This window comes from Loxodonta africana, chromosome 5 (assembly GCF_030014295.1).
Source record: "Loxodonta africana isolate mLoxAfr1 chromosome 5, mLoxAfr1.hap2, whole genome shotgun sequence".
Classification (NCBI taxonomy): Eukaryota; Metazoa; Chordata; class Mammalia; order Proboscidea; family Elephantidae; genus Loxodonta; species Loxodonta africana.
The window spans coordinates 92,838,012-92,858,477 of record NC_087346.1 but is presented as its reverse complement, the minus strand read 5'-3'; the positions used below and the strand labels follow the sequence as shown (position 1 = coordinate 92,858,477).

Sequence of the window (20,466 nt, the reverse complement as noted above, 5' to 3'; positions counted from 1 at the left end):
GAACTGCTGACCTTTTTGGTTAACAGCCATAACACTTAACCACTATGCCACCAGGGTTCCAAAGGGAGTTTTAAGAAAATATATTTATGGACATTTATAGAATAATTTATATTACGTTAAAGTTTTATTTCAGTAAATGAAAGACTTTCTGTCAAATAACTATACCTTATGGCTATTCTAAGAGCTTTAGTTTAGAATAACTAAAGTAAACCAACCAAAACAAACCCCCATTGCTGTCAAGTCAATTCTGACTCATAGCTACCTTATAGGATAGAGTAGAACTGCCCCATAAGATTTCCAAGGAGCGGCTGGTGAATTCAAACTGCTGACCTTTTGGTTAGTAGTCAAACTCTTAACCACTGTGCCAACAGGGCCCCAAACAAAGTGAAAAGTAAGCAAAATTAATAAAATGAACCAGAAGAGAAGGTGAAATTATTTTGTATATAGCTTCTTTAGAATACTGAACTCTTGTAGGAAGAAAGAATTATTCTTTAAGATATAGTAATTTTGAGATATGACATTATGCATCACAATATTTAGATACTTCAGTGATACTATTCTAATTTGACCTACATAGAAAATATGAAAGAAGAAAAGGAAAAATCTCTTCTTTGTGAAATTGAGAAGGGAGAAAATATTGGTAAAACTTCTCAGATACGTACTCCTACCTATTGTTCTTAGAAATAATTAAATACATGGTTTTCTTAGTAAAGGGTGATAAAGACACCTGTGAGTGTTTACCTGATTACTCTCCATGATGTTCTATGTCAGTAGCAGACATTTATGCCAAGAAATTAAAAGACAACTACCTAGCCAGCCAATTTGAAGTGATTCATATTTGTGCCCATTCCAAAGAAAGATGATCCAACAGAATGTGAAAATTATCAAATAATATTATTAATATCACACGCCAGTAAAATTTTGCTGAAGATCATTGAAAAATGGCTGCAACTACATGTTGATTGGGAATCGCCAGAAATACAAGCTGAATTCAAAAGAAGACATGGAATAAAGGATATCATTGTTGGTATCACATGGATCTTGGCTGAAAGCAGAGAATAGTCCTGTGTTTTATTGCCTAAGCAAAAGCATTTGACTGTGTGGATCATAACAAATTATAATAACGTTACCAAAAATGGGAATTCCAGGCCACTTAATTATGCTTATAAACAACCTGCACATAGACCAAGAGGCAATCATTGAACAAAAAAGGGGATAATGTGTGGCTTAAAATTGGAAAAGGTGTGTGTCAGGCTTGTGTCTTTTTACCATATTTATTGAATCTGTATGCTAAGCAAAAGAAAAACTGAGAAGCTGCACTATACAAAGAATACAGCATCATGAACAGAGGGAGACTCATTAACAACCTGTGTTATGCAGATGACACAACCTTGTTTGCTGAAAGTAAAGATAACTTGAAGCACTTGCTGATGAAGATCAAAGACTTTGACCTTCAACGTGGATTACAGTCCAACATAAAGAAAATAAAAATCCTCACAACTGAACCAAAAAGCAACACCATGATAAACAAAGGAAGATTGAAGTTGTGAAGGATTTCATTTTACTTGGATTTATAATCAATGCCCCTGGAAACAGCGGTCAAGAAATCTGATTCATTGCATTGGCAAATCTGCTACAAAAGACCTTTTTAAAAGGTTACAAAGCAAAGATGTCATATTGAGGACTAAGGTAGGCCTGACTAAAGCTGTGGTCTTTTCAGTCACCTGCTATGCACGCAAAAGCTGAGCAACAACAACAACAAAAAAGACTGAAGAAGAATTGACACATTTAAATTGTGTTATTGGCAAAGAATTTTGAATAGACCATGGTTTGCCAGGAGAATGAACAAATCTGTCTTGGATGAAGTACAGACAGAATGTGCCTTAGAAGCAAGGATGGCTAGACTTCATCTTGCTTACTTTGGACATGTTATCAAGAGGGACCGATGTCTGGAGAAGGACATCATGCTTGGTAAAGTAAAAGATCAGCTAAAAAGGAGACTCTCAATGAGATAGACTGACACAAGGCTGCTAAAATATACCTACAATTGTGATGGTGGTGCAGGCCTTGGCAAAGGCCCATTCTGTTATACAAAAGATTGATATGAGTCAAACCCATTCAAGAACACCTAACGACAACAGACATTTATGTTGAAAGCACCTGAGAACTTTATTCTGATGGTCAAGATATTTCTCACCTCTGAAAGGCATATGTTCTACAGCTATTTTTCTGAAAACAAATGAACAAAAAAATCCTCTTCCATTTTCTCTCCCAATCTTACACACCCAATTCTATAGCACAGATGTATAAAGTTAACAATTTTCCCTTCAATAATTCAAGACTCATGTGACAGTTTTAGGAAATCTCTCCTAATCTGAAAAAAAAAAGAAAGAAACTGTATATTTATTGTTCTATACGTACTGACAGAAACAGCTCTCTTTAGAACAAAAGGCTTTTGCTTGCCTACTAACCTACATTTTGGCGATTCAAACCCATGCAACTGCAATGTGAAAGAAAGGCCTGGGGACGTGCTTTCATAAAGATTACAGCCAATAAGACTCCATGGAGTTATTTTACTCTATAATACTTACAATCGCAATGAATTGGAATCGACTTCACGTTAACAAGTTTGGTTTTTCTTTATTTGTTTTTGTTTTCTATGCCATAAGGAAAGTCCCTGGGTGGTGCAAAGGGTTTGCACTTCATTCCTAACCTAAAAATTGGTGGTTCAAATCCATCCAGCTGCATTGCAGAAGACAGGCTTGACTATCTGTTTCCATAAAGAATACAGCCAACGAAACCCTATGCAGCAGTTCTACTCTGTAAAACATGGGGTTGCCATGAATTGGAATCAACTTGATGACAATGGATTTGTCATAAGGAGTTTTTAATTGAGCCTGATGCTGGAGGTAATAGGAAATAAATGACATATTCGAGCAGGCCAATAAATAAGAAAATGTACCCCAAAAGGAGACTATTGTACGTACATAGATTTCAAAAATTGAAAGTTTGAGTGGTGGTAGTGAGAACTGAAAAAATGTGCAAGCTTCACATATACCAATTGCATGGAAATTATAAGGTTAGTGGATAATTGGAGACAGAATAGTAAAGAAACAGTGGTGTTTGTAATGTTTCATGGATTTCAAGTCTGATTAGCTGAGTTGAATTACTACAAAATGAATAAAGAAAAATAAGAAAAGCAAGTTTGAGGGAGTAAATTAATACGTTTAATTTTGTGCATGTTGAAGCTGAAGAGCCTGAAATACATATACAAGATATTGAGATGCCTGAATATAGAGTAAAAAGTTCTGGGAAAGAGATAGTTTTGATTTCATCCATTTATTGCTGTTATCTTTTTAAAAAATCATTGGAGATTTTGAGAGCACACAGAAAGACAAGGAAATGTACAATTAAAAGGAAAGAATGTCGGAGATAAGACCTGGGCAGCAATAACATTTAAAGGTCAAAGAATGAGGAGCAGTCTGCAAAGGAGTCTGAGTACGAGGCTAGAAAAGTCAAATAAAATATAATATCTTAGAAATGAAGTGAGTAGAGAGCAAAAATCAAACAAACAAACCAAAGAAGTCAAACAAAGGATAGATGGTGTATAATCTCAAATGAAGTAGAGAATTCAAACTAGACCAAAATAATGCATTGTTTTGCCAGAGAAGAAGCTGCCAGTGACCTTAGAAAGGTCTTTGGCATGCTGATAAATAAATAAATAAAATGAAATCAATGTTACATGATGAAGAGGGAAGATGGTGATACAATTACAGGTGGTTTGTAAGAAGCTCTTGATAAAACAGTTATTAAATAAAGGAAGGCATTAAAGACAACACACAACACAGGAGATGTCAGCACAACTGGACTAAATCAAAAGCAAAGAAGTTTCCTGAATAAACTGAATGCTTCAAAGGCTAGTGTAGCAAGAGTGTGGGCTTGGGGACCATGGTTTCAGGGGACATTGTGGTCAATTGGCATAAGAAAATATATTAAGAAAACATTCTGCATCCCACTTTGCAGAGCAGTGTCTGGGGGTCTTAGATGTTGGCGAGTAGCCATCTAAGATGCATCAATTGGTCTCAACCCACCTGGAGCAAAGGAGAATGAAGAATACCAAAGACACAAGGTAATTATGAGCCCAAGAGACAGAAAGGGCCATATAAACTAGAGACTACATCAGCCTGAGACCAGAAGAACTAGATGGTGCCTGGCTACAACCGATGACTGCCCTGGCAGGGAACACAACAGAGAACTCCTGAGAGAACAGGAGAACAGTGGGATGCAGACCTCAAATCCTCATAAAAAAGACCAGATTTAATGGTCTGAGACTAGAAGGACGCCAGACCTTCTGTTAGCCCAAGACAGGAACCATTCCCAAAGTGAACTCTTCAGACAGGGATTGGACTAGACTATGGGATAGAAAATGATATTGGTGAAGAGTGAGTTTCTTGGATGAAGTAGACACATGAGACTATATGGGTAGCTCCTGTCTGGAGGGGAGATAAGAGGGCAGAAGGGGTCAGAAGCTGGCTGAAAGGACACCAAAATGGAGGGTGGAGAGAAGGAGTGTACTGTCTCATTAAGGGGAGAGCAACTAGAAGTATATAGCAAGGTGTATATAAATTTTTTGTATAAGAGACTGACTTGATTTGTAAATTTTCACTTAAAGCACAATAAAAATTTAAAAAAGAAAAAAAATAGGAAGGAGTTGAAGCTATAAAAAGGAGGGTGATGAAGCTTAAAACAAAAAATCCTCTAATGATATGGGAGAAATTAAAATTCTTTACACAAGTAGGTAAGTTAATCAGGTTCAGAAAGATGTACGTGCTTTTCTTTAAAAACAGGGGAGACAGAATGGCAGTAGATCAAATGGGAGAGGGTAGGGAATTTTCTTGGTGAAGCAGGAGAAAAATCCATGGTCTATGATATGAGAAATCTTGAATAAAGGAATTAATATTTGGAAAGGTTCTAAGAAATGAGAGAAAGTGATAATCACTAAAGATATTACTAAATATTATATGTAACATACCAGAGGCTGAAAACAATGATTTAGATACATGTTTTTTTGTGTTTGTTTTTTGTGTTTTGCTTGTGTGTGTGTGTGTGTGAGTGTGTGTGCGTTTTTTTTCCAATTGAACTCAGCAGTGAAAGAGCTTTTATGTCAGAGAAAACATACAGATAGATGGAATGGAACTTGCATGGTGGAGACTGAATCTTTTGAAATGGTGAGTGATGATATTGATCAAAGCGTAAGAGTAGAGTGATAAAGTACAAAATCAAGCTTTAAAAGTTTCTTTAAGTCAAAAGAAAGAGAACGTTCTAGAGAGTATTCATCTCTGTAAATTCCAGGAACCGGTAGTCCAGGGGCAAAAGAATGAGACAGAATAATAGTCAAATGGGTTTGTTTAGAGTTTCAAACATTAAAATTCAATTTTAATTAATAGAAAGACCAGTGGTGTGGATAAATGTGTGAGTGAGAAGCTAAAGTAGAGTGGGAGCGAAGTTTCCAGAATAGAAATTAGCTTTGAGATTAGGATAATAGGTGAATTATCATTTTAGATGTAATTCTCAATGTAATGTCAGGGATTAGAATGAAGAGGAAATCTATAAGACAGCTCCAGAGACCTCAAAGAAATTAGGAATAATTTTAATAGGTAAGCACGAAACAAGGAAACAAAGAATGAAAGGTACTAGAATGATGTCAATATTATAGTTGGTGAAGTTTTTATGAGAGATAAAACTTACTGATTTAGTATTTTAAAAGAAAATTGGATAAATGAAATTCTGGGATTTGTGAGAAACCATATAGATTTTATGTCAACCTGAAAACAATGCTATAAAATTTTCTATCTAAATGATTCTTTCTAGACCTAATGTTTCACTTTCCAATTTGTTTTACATTACTTAGATACAACTTGGAATTGACTGACATAGACCAAACCAAACCTGTTGCCTTCAAGTCGATTCCCACTCATAGTGATGCTGGAGGGCAGAGTAGAACTGTCTCACATCTTTTCAAATGTGCATCTGGTAGATTTGAACTGCCAACCTTTTGGTTAGTAGCCAAGCTCTTAATCACTGCACCACTAGGACTCTGTTAACACCTGTACCTGTTGCCTTCAAGTTAATTCTAACTCATAGCGACCCTATAGAACAGAGAGGAATTACCCCATAGAGCATCCAATGAGTGCCTGGTGGACTCGAATTGCCGATCTTTTGGTTAGCAGCCATAGCACTTAAACATTGTGCCACCACGGTTTCTGTTAAGTTAAAATAGTAAGTAGATAATACCTTATTCTTGTAAGTTTTTGTGTTTGGGTAATTTATCATGTTTATCATGTTAAACCCTGGCGGTACAGTGGTTAAGATCTTGGCTGCTAACCAAAAAGGTCAACAGTTTGAATCCTCCAGCAGATCCTTGGAAACCCTATGATGCAGTTCTACTCTGTCCCATAGCGTTGCTTTGAGTCAGAATCAACTCAACAGCAACTTTTTGTTGTTGCTGTTGTTGTTTTGGTTATTTATCATGTTATAGTAAAAAATAAAGCAATTATTATCTTGAAAAAAATATCTCATATCATTGAATCTGATGCTTTCCCAAAATAGTATACAGTATTTTATTCAAATAACATGAATGTTATATAATTTTACAAATTACACAATGCCTCACGTTATTTTTATAAGCCCACTATACCAACATTTTTTTACATGTTGCTGATTTCAATTTCAATTTTTTCCTGTCCAATGGATTTAATGTTCCTGCAATAAAAATGATTTCATGGAAACTTCATTTAAGGTAGATCTTTTCCTAAACCGAACCCAAACAATGGTGAACTGAACGGGATCATGATGAAATGGGACTGCATGTTGAGCTAGAAATTGTTGTTGTTAGGTGCCTTCGAGTCAGTTCTGACTCAGAGCAACCATATGGACTATAGAACGAAATACTGCGTGGTCCTCCGCCATGCTCACAATCATTGTTATGCTTGAGCCCACTGTTGCAGCCACTGTGTCAATATATCTCCTTGAGGTTCTTCCTCTTTTTCATTGAGCCTCTATTTTACCAAGCATGATGTCCTTCTCCACGGACTGATTCCTCCCTATAACATGTCCAAAGTATGTGAGACATAATCTTGCCATCTTTGCTTCTAAGGAGCACTCTGGTTGTACTTCTCCCAAGACAGATTTGTGCATTCTTTAAACAGTCCGTGATACATTCAATATTCTTCGCTAACACCACAATTCAAGTGTGTCAATTCTTCTTCGGTCTTCCTTATTCATTGTCCAGCTTCCGCACGCATATGAGGTGATTGGGTCAAGTGTACCGGGGCTTGGGTCAGGTGTACCTTAGTCTTCAAAGTGATGTCTTTGCTTTCTAACACTTGTGCAGCAGATTTGCCTGGTGCAATGAGTCTTTTGATTTCTTGACTGCTGCTTCCATGGAGGTTGTAGTGGATCCACGTAAAATGAAATCCTGGACAACTTAAATCTTTTCTCTGTTTATCATGCTGTTGCTTATTGGGCCAGTTGTGAGGATTTTCGTTTTCTTTATGTTGAGGCGTAATCCATACTGAAGGCTCTGGTCTTTGATCTTCGTCAGTAAGTACTTCAAGTCCTCTTCACTTTGAGCAAACAATGTTGTGTCATCTGCATAATGCAGTTGTGATCCTAGTCCTAAAACTACAAGAATGAGATGTTGTTTATATTTTATTGCTTTCATAAATCTTAAATTGAAACGTAATTTTTGGTAATGAATGTCTTTGAAGTCAACAAATAAAAGTCACAAAAAAATTCTGTTTTCATCTTCAAATAGGCCATTCTAGTTTATTCATTCATTACCATCACCATCATCATCCAACTCCCAGAACCCTTCAAAGTCTGATCTGTCATCAATATCATTGTTAAAATACCTCAGAGCTGCCTGCTGACAGTCTTCTGTGACTTCTGAAGTGACGTCATCATTATCGTTGCTTTTGAGTTTTCATTTTCGTCATTGATATTCTGCTGGTACACAGTCCCAGCCTTTCTGAAGCTGTTTGAATTGTTTCTGGAGTTATTTTCCCCCAAACAGAAGCCACTCCCTTGCAGACTTCTGTAAACTTCACACATCAGTTATGAACAATAGAAGTTTTGAAAATTCTGCTCAATTTTAAATGGGAGAAATATAATTAATATGCTCGGCTTTTTAAACATGATACTGCAGGAAAAAAAAATCAAGTATGAATTCAAGATGAGTATGCTTGCCTTCTTTTTCTGTAACATTTTGTTGGATAGATCTCTTTCGCAATGCTCAGACTGGGTAGGGTGTGTCCAGTTTCTGTTTCCCTAGTAGGCACATTTGTTAAGATATCTTCAATGACCAGAGCACCAATATCAACAAGTTTTATCAACTTTTCTCCATCTTAATATTTACCTATAATATGAAAAACTTTCGTGGCTATCTAAAGAAAAGCTCTTATTGGACTTCAGGGATTAAAGTTACTAGGAGGTTAATGACAATTTAATTCCCATAGCTTTTCAAAATGCAATTTTCACTATTACCAAAGAATGCATAATTTGCCAATTTACCTCATCTGTCTGTCTAAATTATTGACAAGGCTAGTGATTCTTTTTGCTTAGAGCAAAGATTTTTTATTTCTTGTGGTAGCAGTAGACATTTTTTTTTCTCCTTCTTCTCTATAATTAATTTTTCTGCAACCTAACCTGATGTTTTTGTTTTTTTTTTTAAAGAAAGTACCCAACAGGGGTGGTACAAATAATAATCTCTGCCTCTCAGCAGTTTGCTTCTCTTTGCCACATTCCAGGTGCTGGCCTGAGGCACATTTATTTATTTTTGGTTTCTTTCTTTCTTTCTTTTTAATTACACTTTAGATGAAAGTGTACAGCTCAAGTTAATTTCTTATACAAAAATTTATACACATATTGTTATGTGACATTAGTTGTAATCCCTGTAATGTGACAGCACAGGCTCCCTGTCCACCTTGGGTTTTTTTGTGTGTCCCTTCAACCTGTTCCTGTCCTTTCCTGCCTTCTCATCATACCTCTGGACAGAAGCCGTCCATTTGGTCTTGTGTATCTGCTTGAGCTAAGAAGCACATTTTTCACGCGTATCACTTTATGTTTTATCGTCCAGTCTAATCTTTGCCTAAAGAGTAGGCTTTGGGAATAGTTTCAGTTCTGGGTTAACAAAGCATCCAGGGACCATGGCTTCGAGGATTCCTCCAGCCTCAGTCAGACCATTAAGTCTGGTCTTTTTACTTGAATTTCAGTGCTCCTTCACATTTTCTCCTTCTCAGTCAGGGACTCTCTGTTGTGCTTCCTGTCAAGGTACTCATTGATTGTAGCTGGGCACCATCTGGTTCTTTTTGTCTCAGTCTGATGGACTCTTTTGTTTATGTGGCCCCTTTATCTCTTGGGCTAATATTTTCCTTGTGTCTTTGGTGTTCTTCATTCTCCTCTGTTCCAAGTGGATTGGGACAAACTGATGCATCTTAGAGGGCTGCTCGCAAGCTTTTAAGACCCCAGACGGCACTCATCAAAGTGGGATGCAGAACATTTTCTTAAAAAAAACTTCGTTAAGCTAATTGACCTAGATGGACCCCCAAACCGTGGTCCCCAGATCCCAGCCCTAGGTACTCTGTCCCTCAAGCATTTGTTTGTGTTCAGGAAACTTCATACCTTTGCTAAGTCAGTTGTGCTGACTTCCCCTGTATTGTGTGCTGTTCTTTCCTTCCCCTAAGATGATTCTCATCTACCGTCTAGTTAGTGAATTCCCCTCTCCCTCCCACCCCACTCTTGTAACCATTAAATAATGAATTCTTCTGTGTTTCAACCTTTTCTTGAGTTCTAATAATAGCGGTCTTGTACAATATTTATCTTTTTGCAGCTGACTAATTTCTCTCAGCATAACGCCCTCCATAGTCGTCCATGTTGTGAGTTGTTTCTTGGATTCATAATTATTCTTTATCATTGCATAGTATTCCATTGTATACAAGTATCATAATTTGTTTATCCATTTGTCTGTCGGTGGGCACCTAGGTTGTTTCCATCTTTTTGCTATTGTGAACAATGCTGCACTGAGCACAGGTGTGCATATATCTATTCATGTGAAGACTTGTAATTCTCTTGGATATAGTCCAAGGAGTGGGATTCCTGGATTGTATGGAACTTCTGTTTCTAGCTTTTTAAGGTAGCACCAAACTGATTTCCAAAGTGGTTGTACCATTTTACATTCCCACCAGCAATGCTATGTGTTCCAGTCTCTTCACAACCTCTCCAACATTTATTATTTTGTGCTTTTTGGGTTAGTGCCAGCCTTGTTGGGGTGAGGTGGTACCTCATTGTAGTTTTGGTTTGCATCTCCCTAATGGCTAATGATCATGAGCATTTCCTCATGTATCTGTTAGCCACCCAAATATCTTCTTTGCTGAAGTGTCTGTTCAAAATCTTTACCCATTTTTTTTATTGGGTTATTGGACTTTTTTGTTGTTGAGGTGTTACAGTAGCTTACAAATTTTAGAGATTAGACCCATATCAGATAAGTCATAGCTAAAAACATTTTTTCCAAGTCTGTAGGTTCTCTTTTGGTGAAGTCTTTGAATGAGCATAAATGCTTGATTTTTAGGAGCTCCCAGTTATCTAGTTTCTCTTCTGGGATTTGTGCATTCTTAGTTAGGGTTTGTATTCTGTTTATGCTATGTATTATGGCTGCTGCATTTTCCCTATTTTTTTTGTTCCCTGGTCTTTATCATTTTATATTTAGGTCTTTGGTACATTTAGAGTTAGTTTTTGTGCATGTGTGAGGTATGGGTCTTGTTTCATTTTTTTTATAGATGGATATCCACTTATGCCAGCCAGAATTATTTATTAAAGAGACTTTCTTTTCCCCATTTAACAGACTTTGGGCCTTTGTCAAATATCACCTGCTCATAGGTGGATGATTTTACGTCTGAATTCTCAATTCAGTTCCATTGGTCTATGTGTCTGTTGTCGTACGAGTACCAGTCTATTTTGTCTATGTTGGTAGTGTAATAGGTTCTGAAATCAGGTAGCATGAGCCCTCCAACTTTGTTCTTTTTCAGTAATGCTTTATTTATCCGGAACCACTTCCCTTTTCATATGAATTTGGCGATTTTTTCACCAACTCATTAAAAAATGTTGAAATTTGGATTGGAATTGCATTGTATATATAGATTGCTTTGGGTAGAATAGACATTTTCGCAATGTTGAGTCTTCCTATCCATGAGCATAGTATGTTTTTCCACCTAAGCAACTCTGTTTTGGTTTCCTGCAGTAGTGTCTTGTAGTTTTCTTTGTTTAAATCTTTATGTCTCTAGTTAGGCCTATTCCTATGTACTTCATTTCCTTGGAGGCTACTGTAAATGGTATTGATTAGGCGATTTCCTTTTCAAAGTTCTCTTTGTTGGTGTGGAGGATTCCAACTGATTTTTGTATGTTTTTCTTGCATCCTAATACTTTGCTGAAATCTTCTATTAGTTCCAGTAGATTTCTTGTGGATTCTTTCGGGTTTTCTGTGTATAAAATCATACCTTTTCTTCTTCCTTACCAGTTTGGATGCCCCTTATTTGTTTTTCTTGCCTTATTGCTCTGGCTAGGACCTCCAGCAAGATGTTGAATAAAGGTGGTGATAAAGGGTATCCTTGTCTGGTTCCTGTTCTCAAGGCAAGTGCTTTTGGACTCTCTCCATTTAGGGCGATGTTGGTTGTTGGTTTTGTATAAATGCCCTTTATTATGTTGAGGTATTTCACTTCAATTCCTATTTTGCTGAAAGATTTTAACATGAATGGGTGTTGGACTTTGTCAAATGCTGTTTCTGCAACAATTGATAAGCTCATGTGGTTCTCATCTTTTGTTTTATTTATGTGATGGATTATATTGATTGTTTTTCTAATGTTGAACCACCCCAGTATACCTTGTATGACTCCAACTTGGTAATGATGAATTATTTTTTTGAGATTTTGCTGAATTCTATTGACTAGAACTTTGTTGAGGGTTTTTGCATTTATGTTCATGAGTGATATTGGTTTGTAATTTTTTTTTGTTCTGTGGTCTCTTTATCTGGTTTTAGAATTGGGGTTATGCTGGATTCATAGAGTAATTTCAGGAATATTCCATCCTTTTGTATGTGCTCTACTCTTAGTTCTGAGTTAGTGTCCATGAACCTTTCAAAGTTTAGCATTGTTTATATCCCCCTGGCCTTTTGTCAATGATTTATATGCATTTTGACTGTCACGATATATTATATACCATTTTATGTGGCTGAAATTACAATTTGTCTGCAAATTCCATCATTCTATCCTTTTTTTTTTTCCCCCAGAAGCCTTTTGGGTAATTGTAGAGGTACGGAGTCCAATAGATTATAAACATTCTTGAAATTTCTATGGTGTTGCCAACTAACAAATAAAGGAGAAATCATGGGTATAATGACGTTTTCTCTTTCTTTGTGAAGCTTATTTTATGCCACAAAAACAGTGTATAAATTATTCTGAAAATGCTTATCATTCATTGGCTTTTTAATTCTGTTTGCTTACTACTAATTCTCAGGTAGGTGTGACAGAAGAAAATTCCATTAGCAATTTTGAGCTGTATTTGCATTTTTCTCTTTATTCATATTAAATGCTGTTTTAATTGTAGTAGCTTGTTTTACACTGCCAGTATGACTTTAGCCAGGGATTTCAGTTATTGTAACCAACTGTGAATAAATAACTCTGCTTATTACATGCTTTCTAACACAAACTTTTTGATTATTTCCCTAATTGCAAAATGAGGACTAATGGCAGACTTTCTCAAGTAAAATAGGCAAGTATGTTTTCTTTCTTCTTGAAGAAATTGATTTAAAAAAATATGGCACTGTATATGGAGTTGCTGGAGAGCACAGATGATTAAATTCTTGACAATTAACCCAAAGGTTGGTGGTTCAAACCCACACAGAGCCACCTCAAAATAAAGGCCTGGCAATCTGCTTCTGAAAAGTTACAGCCTTGAAAATCCTATAGAGTGCAGTTCTACTCTGCTACATCCCAGGTTGCCATGACTCAAGATCAACTCCGGGGCAAATATTTTTGTTTGTTTTTCTTTTTGTATGATACAGTAAAATAATGGTAGTTAGAGTACAGGCTACAAAGTCATATTGTCTGAGTTTAAATTCCAGTTCTGCCACTTAGTAGCTATGTGACCTTGGTCAAAGTATCTAGTCTTTCTTTAAACACATTCATCTGTAAAATGAAGATGATAGTAGCACCTAAATTATCATAGAGTTGTTGAATTAATAAAATACTTGCTACATATCTTAGTAGCATTTGTAGCATAGAGTGAATATTATTATTATAGGAAAAAGTTTTTTTTCTTTTTTTTTTTTTACTTAGTGTTGTTACTACTATTATTAATGGTATAATATGTAGATAGAGTAGGACATGAAAAAATATATAGAACAGTACTTGACAGTAAGTGCTCATACTGAGTGTTAATTGTAATTTTAGCAAAATTTGTGAAAAGTGAGATTATTAATTGGAGAGTTAGGGAAATTCTCATAGAGAACAAAAAGGTATAGACACCTTAAAAACTGAGTGAATTTTTTAAAGATAGAAAGATAATTTCAAGTAGTATAAAAAGGTTTGAGCGCATATGAAAGAAAGAATAGGAATATGCACTCTAAGAGAAAATTTAACTTAATGAAAAACATTTCAAAGGTGATTTAGATGTCCAAGGAAACAGGAAAAAAATAATGATGACATAATTGCTGATAGAAAATCTTAAATTTAACAAACAGAGTCTCATTTGAAGGAAGAATATACATTTTAAGTATCAAGGGACAACTATGTGGAGATATACCGTGCAGGTTTTTGAAAGAGTTTCTACAATAAGAAGAAATTTCACCAGACCAAGAATGTTAAATCTACAACGGACACAGTTTTCATGGAAAATATTTGAAGAGCACAAGGATACTAATTATTTCTTGGAGAAACATCTACAGTTGAAGACAATAAAGAAAACAATAATCAGAAAAAAAATTTCAAGGTAAAAAAAAAAAAACTGCCTTAGTTATGTACTTCTATAACAGAAATATAACAAGTGGATGGCTTTAACAAAAAGAGATTAATTCTCTTATGGTTTAGGACACTAGAAGTCTGAATTCAGGGTGCTGGCTCTAGAGGAAAGGTTCCTCCCCCTATTGGCTCTGGAAGAAGGCCCTAGTCTCTTCTGAGCTTCTAATCCTGGACGATCTTAATGTGCCTTGTCATCTCACTTCCCTCATAACTGCTTCTCTGGCTTGCTTGTTTAATTGTTTTTATATCTCAGAAAAGACTGGCTCAAGATACACCCTACATTAATCCTGCCTCATCCACATAACAAAGACAACCTGTTCCCAAATGAGATTATAACCCTTAAAAACCTGTTGCCGTCGAGTTGATTCCTACTCATAACGACCCTATAAAAAAAAAAAAAAAATTGGACGGGATAAACCTACCCCATAGAGTTTCCAAGGACAGCCTGGTGGATTTGACCTTTTGGTTAGCAGCTGTAGCTCTTAACCACTACGTCAGCAAGGTTTCTAACCACAGGCATAGAGGCTAGGATTTATAACACATATTATGGGGGACACAATTCAATCTTTCTCATTTTTCTACCACTACAGCTTCCACCAGTCGTCTTAAACAAAAATGATGACTAATTTTGACAAATACATTACTAGTTCACACAACACCAGTAAGAGAAAAATCTCACAAAACAGCATTTCGATTTCATAGTAGTATTAATTCTGATGCATTTCCTTATTAAATTTTTAAGCACCTAAAAGGACTTTGAAAAGTAAAGAAAAAAAAAAGATACTGAAACCTTAAAGAGCATTTACTAATTTAAAAAGTTGTATATATATGTATATATACATACTTTCACGTGTATATATACATATGTATATATAAGTGTATATATATACATACGTATATATATGCGTATGTATATACATGCATACACACATATATATACATATATATATATACGCACACCCAAACCAAACCTGTTACTTTTGAGTCAACTCATAGTGACCCTATAGGACAGAATAGAACTGACCTGTAGTGTTTCCAAGGAGTGGCTGGTGGGTATAACCCTGACGCACACCTTTCCTGACTTTAAATCATGCAGCAAACCCTTGTTCTGTTAGAACAACTGCCTCTCTATCTGTGTACAGGTTCTTCATGTGCTCGATTAAGTGATCTGGAATTCCCATTCTTTGCAATGGTATCCAAAAGTTGTTATGATCCACAGAGTGGAATGCCTTTGTATAGTCAATGAAACACAGGTAAATATCTTTCTGATATTCTCTGCTTTCAGCCAGAATCCATCTGATATCAGCAGTTATCCCTGTTACACATCCTCTTCTGAATCCAACTTGAATTTCTGGTAGCTCCCTGTCGATGTAACTGCTGCAACTGCTTTTGAATGATCTTCAGCAAAAATTTACTTTTGTGTGATGTTAATGATATTGTTCAATAATTTCCACATTCTGTTGGATCACCTTTCTTTGGAATGAGCACAAATATGGATCTTTTCCAGCCAGTTTGCCAGGTAGCTGTCTTCCCAATTTCTTGGCATAGACAAGTGAGCACTTCCAGTGCTGCATCTGATTGTTGAAACATCTCAATAGGTATTTCATCAATTTCTGAAGATTGTGTTTTTGTCTTCAGTATAACTTGGACCCCTTCCTTCAGTACCATCAGTTCTTGATCATATGCTACCTCCTGAAATAGTTGAATGTCGACCAATTCTCTTTGGTCCAGTGATCTGTGTATTTCTTCCATCTTTTGATTCTTCCTGCTTCATTTAGTATTTTCCCCTTAGAATAGCACAAAATTGCAACTCAAGGCTCAAATTTTTCCTTCAGTCCTTTCAGCTTGAGGAATACCGATAGCATTTTTCCCTTTTGGTTTTCTATCTCCAGGTCTTTGTCTTTTCTAGCTGCCCTTTGAAATCTTTTGTTTAGCTCTTTTACTTCATCTTTTCTTCCTTTCACTTTAGCTACTCTAGATTCAAGAGCAAGTTTCAGTGTCTCTTCTGACATCTATTTTGGTCTTTTCTTTCTTTCTTGTCTTTTTAATGACCTCTTACTTTCTTCATGTATGATGTCCTTGATGTCATTCCACAACTAATGTGGTCTTCAATCATTAGTGTTCAACTTATCAAATGTATTCCTGAGATAGTCTCTAATTTCAGGTTGGATATACTCCAGGTCATACTTTGGCACTCGTGGACTTGTTTTATTTTTCTTTAGTTTCAACTTGAACTTGCAGGTGAGCAAATGACAGTCTATTCCTCAGTAGGCCCTTGGCCTTGTTCTGACTATAGTCATGTAATAGTAACCATACTATTGTACTATTGGCATATTGTCAGTTGTCTAGTTCTGTAACTGAATATTTTTGGAATTTTTCACTAGCTGCTTCACTTTGTTTCCTAATTACTTTGTAGGCTCTGAAATACATAAATGTAGTACTTCTGGTTCTAAAATTTTAAGATTCTATGTAATTGTTAATTGTGTTTATTAGGTAATATACACTACCTTAAAAGTAGCCATAGGATCAAACAGCTAGGTGATTGCATATTCTACACATGGGTTAGTCTTGACTAATTTTGACATTTTCAGGCAACTTTACTGTAAATAATAAATGATCTAAGGCCTTCCAAAGGTGACAAATAAATTGCTAGTCTAATACAAGATAGTAGTAACTTTGAAAACAAATGCATTTAGAATGGAAATATTTGTGGAAATATCCAGGGTAACATGGCTCACAAACATTAGTTGATATCATACAAACTTTGAGTTTTTAGAAATTCTTGAAATTTTAGAAATTATTGATATAAAGATACAATTAATTCAACTATTGTACCACAAGTTAGGGAATTAAATCATGGCATATCGCTATACTTCTCTTCTTCTGTTCATTTTTCCATACTATGATGCCTTTTTTTAACTCTTTTCAACACATCCAGATCATGTATATTGTTAAGATCAAAAATCGTATAAGTATTTCAGAAAAAAAATAGAGGAGTTTAAACTGGTTAATTTTATGTGTCAGCTTACCTAGTCTATGATTCTCAGCAGTTTGACTACATACTGCTAGTCTGTAATGCAATACAATGCAACACAACACAAGGCAGGCAACACAATACAATGCAGTGTAACTCGATACAATATAACATAAGGTATTGTAATATAATCACCTCCTGAGATGTGATGTGATCATATAATCAGTTGAAAGGTGAATTTCCTTTATATATATATATATATATATATATAATGTATACATGTATACACGTCCCACTGGCTTCATCCCTCTAGAGTACCAAACTAAGACATCATACTTCAAGGCATTTTATATTCCATCTGTATATGAGATCTGTTAGTATTATGCATTTCAAAAAACAAAACAAAACAAAAAAACATCACCAAGGAGTCGACTCCCATTCATAGTGACCCTATAGGGCAGAATATAACTACCCTATAGGGCTCCCAAGCCTGTAACTTTATAAAGTCAGACTGCCACGTCTTTCTCCCATGGATCACTTGGTGGATTTGAACTGCCAGCCTTTTGGTTAGCTGCTGAGTGCATTATTCACAGATGTTTATAAAGCTTAGATATTCAGAATTTATTTCTATTTTTTTTTAAGGGCAAATAATATGACTTCTATCAGTGGTGTTACTACAGTTGGTGTCATTCAGTGTGGTAACTCATGGTGTCAGCCCCCTATGGACCTTCTCCAGTACCAGATCTTACAGAATCCTTAGTAATGTTTGTTATCAGTTTTAATCATAGAATAACATGTGATAAATATAGTTGTAAATTACTTAAATGTAATATTCTTAGATTACATGAATATTAACAGCAAAATTGTTTTGTAACATATATCTACATTGAATTACAATATTGTTAATAAATGAACAGAAGACTTATTTGAATTTTTCTTTTTCCTTTAATTACTACTTCATTCTCAAAAAAGTTATTGATATAGATTCACAAATACTGATTACCACAATATTGTAGCTCAAACATCAGAAAATTTGACTAAATCTATGACTGTAAAAATACCAGCCACGACAGAAAAAAAAAATGTCTGCTTGTAAAGGAAACCAGGAATTCGAAGTGTCATTGTAATTGGGTAATAATGACAGCTCTAAAAAGAAAAAAAACTGGAATGCATTAAACGAAACCAGTTGCCTTTGAGTGGATTACTTACTCATGGTAAGTAAGCATAGAGTTTTAGCGTTGTAGGCATATTGACACATATATCTGGGTTTACAAAAATTGTTTTTGTTACTATAATACCCACAGGAATATTTTTATATAAACATTTCTGCTGAAACATTGTACAAAAATTTAATAGTCGCTTTGATGTCATCCCCTCTGACTGTCACCCAGTGTGATCCCCATTCCCGGTACCACCCAGTGACGTCACTGCTTCTACTTTCATTGAATTAGTTGATATGCCTAGCATAATGTCACTATATAGAAATTATTCAGTAAATATGCTTTTTAAAAAAATTTTCCCTGGTAGAACACAAACTTTGCTTGTTTTACTCCCAAGTATTATTAAATTATTTAATATATCTGAGAACTTCAAGATTATTTTTAAAAAAAAAAATATGTTCTACTAAATTTAAAGGTATAATAAATGCTCCCTAGTAATTACAGAAGGAGCCCTGGTGTGCAATGGTTAAGCACATGACTGCTAACCGAAAAGTTGGCGATTTGAACCCACCAGCTGCTCTGTGCAAGAAAACACCTGGGAATCTGCTCCTGAAAAGATTACAGCCTAGGAAATCCTACCAGGCAGTTCTACTCTGTTCTACGGGGTCACTATGAATTGGAATTGGCTCCAGGGCACACAACAACAACACTAATTAGAGATATTTTCACTTTGATTAGCATTTATTAGTAAACCTTTTTGAGATGATGGAAAAAAAAATCTAATTTAAATATACCTCATATAATTATTCCCAAGCAAATCATAATAGATCTTTTTCAAGAGGTGAATTTAGCTATTAATAAAATTAAATAAGGAAGTTGTGATTTATTGCACAAATCATTCCTATGTGGAAGAAATTTGATCAAAAAATCAAATACATGGAGTAAGACTTTTGCTTAGCATTTAGTTTAGTGAAAGGAAATATTTTGTGTCTATTAAAATCTTTCATATACAGGAAATTTCTTGTTATTATAAAAAAGCTATAACTAATGAACTAGGAAAAAACTTCATGAAAAACTAGAATAGTACTAGAGATTAAAGCATCCATTAGACAGAGATGCAAGAACGTTGTGGTCAAAAATAAATTTACATAATGTAATTTCTGAGTTCTGTGTAAAAATATGGTCTCCATACACTCTTTCAATTATAATATTGAATTTATTACTACAGGTATTTTGAAACAATTTGAAGAAAATTATTTCAATATAAATTCTAAATTGTACATAAAACTTACATGCTTTGTGGAATTTTTGTTTAACATCATGAATAGTAGATTTTTGTGTCACCTGAAAAGGAAAAACAAAAATAGAGAATTATAAGAAAAAAATTCACGTGTTATTTTTTCTTTGGATGTTTGTTTAAGATGAAAAATACTTTAATAACTTTAAAAGTAAAAGAGTACACGGAGAAAATCATGTACTGCTTTGTTTTGTTTATTAGTCACTGCAACTTTGAAAACTTTAGAACATAGGAATCATAAACAACAAACTTTTAAAAAATATGTTTATTTGTATATAACAACAATGGTGTTACATGTGTTCATCCAAATTTTGAACTCTAGAATACATTTTTTAATTTTCTTTGCCTAAAATATTCACTTTCTGTTTTTCAGATGGATGATCCTATCAAACAGAAGTCTGAGTAAAGGCACAAGACAGGGGGTAAAAGAATTAATAGGAGATGTGCCTGAGGGTGAGGAACCGATTTACATGGGCAACAGAGGAAAAAGTTTATATAAGAATATCATAGGAAAAATCACCTATATAAGCTATGACTGATTAGTATGTTGTAAAAATGCCTGTTTCAAAATGATACAGTTCCAGTAAAAATCCACACGAGGTGTATTATTTGGATTCTTTAGATATATGAAGTTTGGCCAAATATTTATGCCTAAGCTACTAAAAATGATGTATTCCATATCAGAAAAAGTTTCTTTATTCATAAATTTTTATTTTAATTATTATTCTTAAATCTTTTCCTTCATTTACACTGGAAAATTCTTGAGAACAAGAGTTATATCTTGCTTACCTAGTTCTAAAACAAACAAAAAAACCCATTGCCATCGAGTCAATTTTGTTTCATAGCTACCCTATAGGACTGAGTAGAGTTGCCCACAGGGTTTCCAGGGAGCATATCCTGGATTCAAACAGCTGATCTTTAGGTTAGCAACCTTAGCTCTTAACCACTTTGGCACCAGGGCTTCCT

At 35.0% G+C, this 20,466-nt stretch overlaps 1 protein-coding gene across 1 annotated transcript in view; it reads right to left on the bottom strand.

Annotated features, from left to right (window-relative positions):
- TECRL (trans-2,3-enoyl-CoA reductase like) overlaps positions 1-20,466 on the bottom strand; it is a 146,965-nt gene that overhangs the window by 93,346 nt on the left and 33,153 nt on the right. Inside the window, exon 2 of the mRNA XM_003415898.4 lies at positions 19,496-19,547. Within this exon, the coding sequence (XP_003415946.1) occupies positions 19,496-19,547 (52 nt within the window). The remainder of the gene's footprint in view (positions 1-19,495; positions 19,548-20,466) is intronic.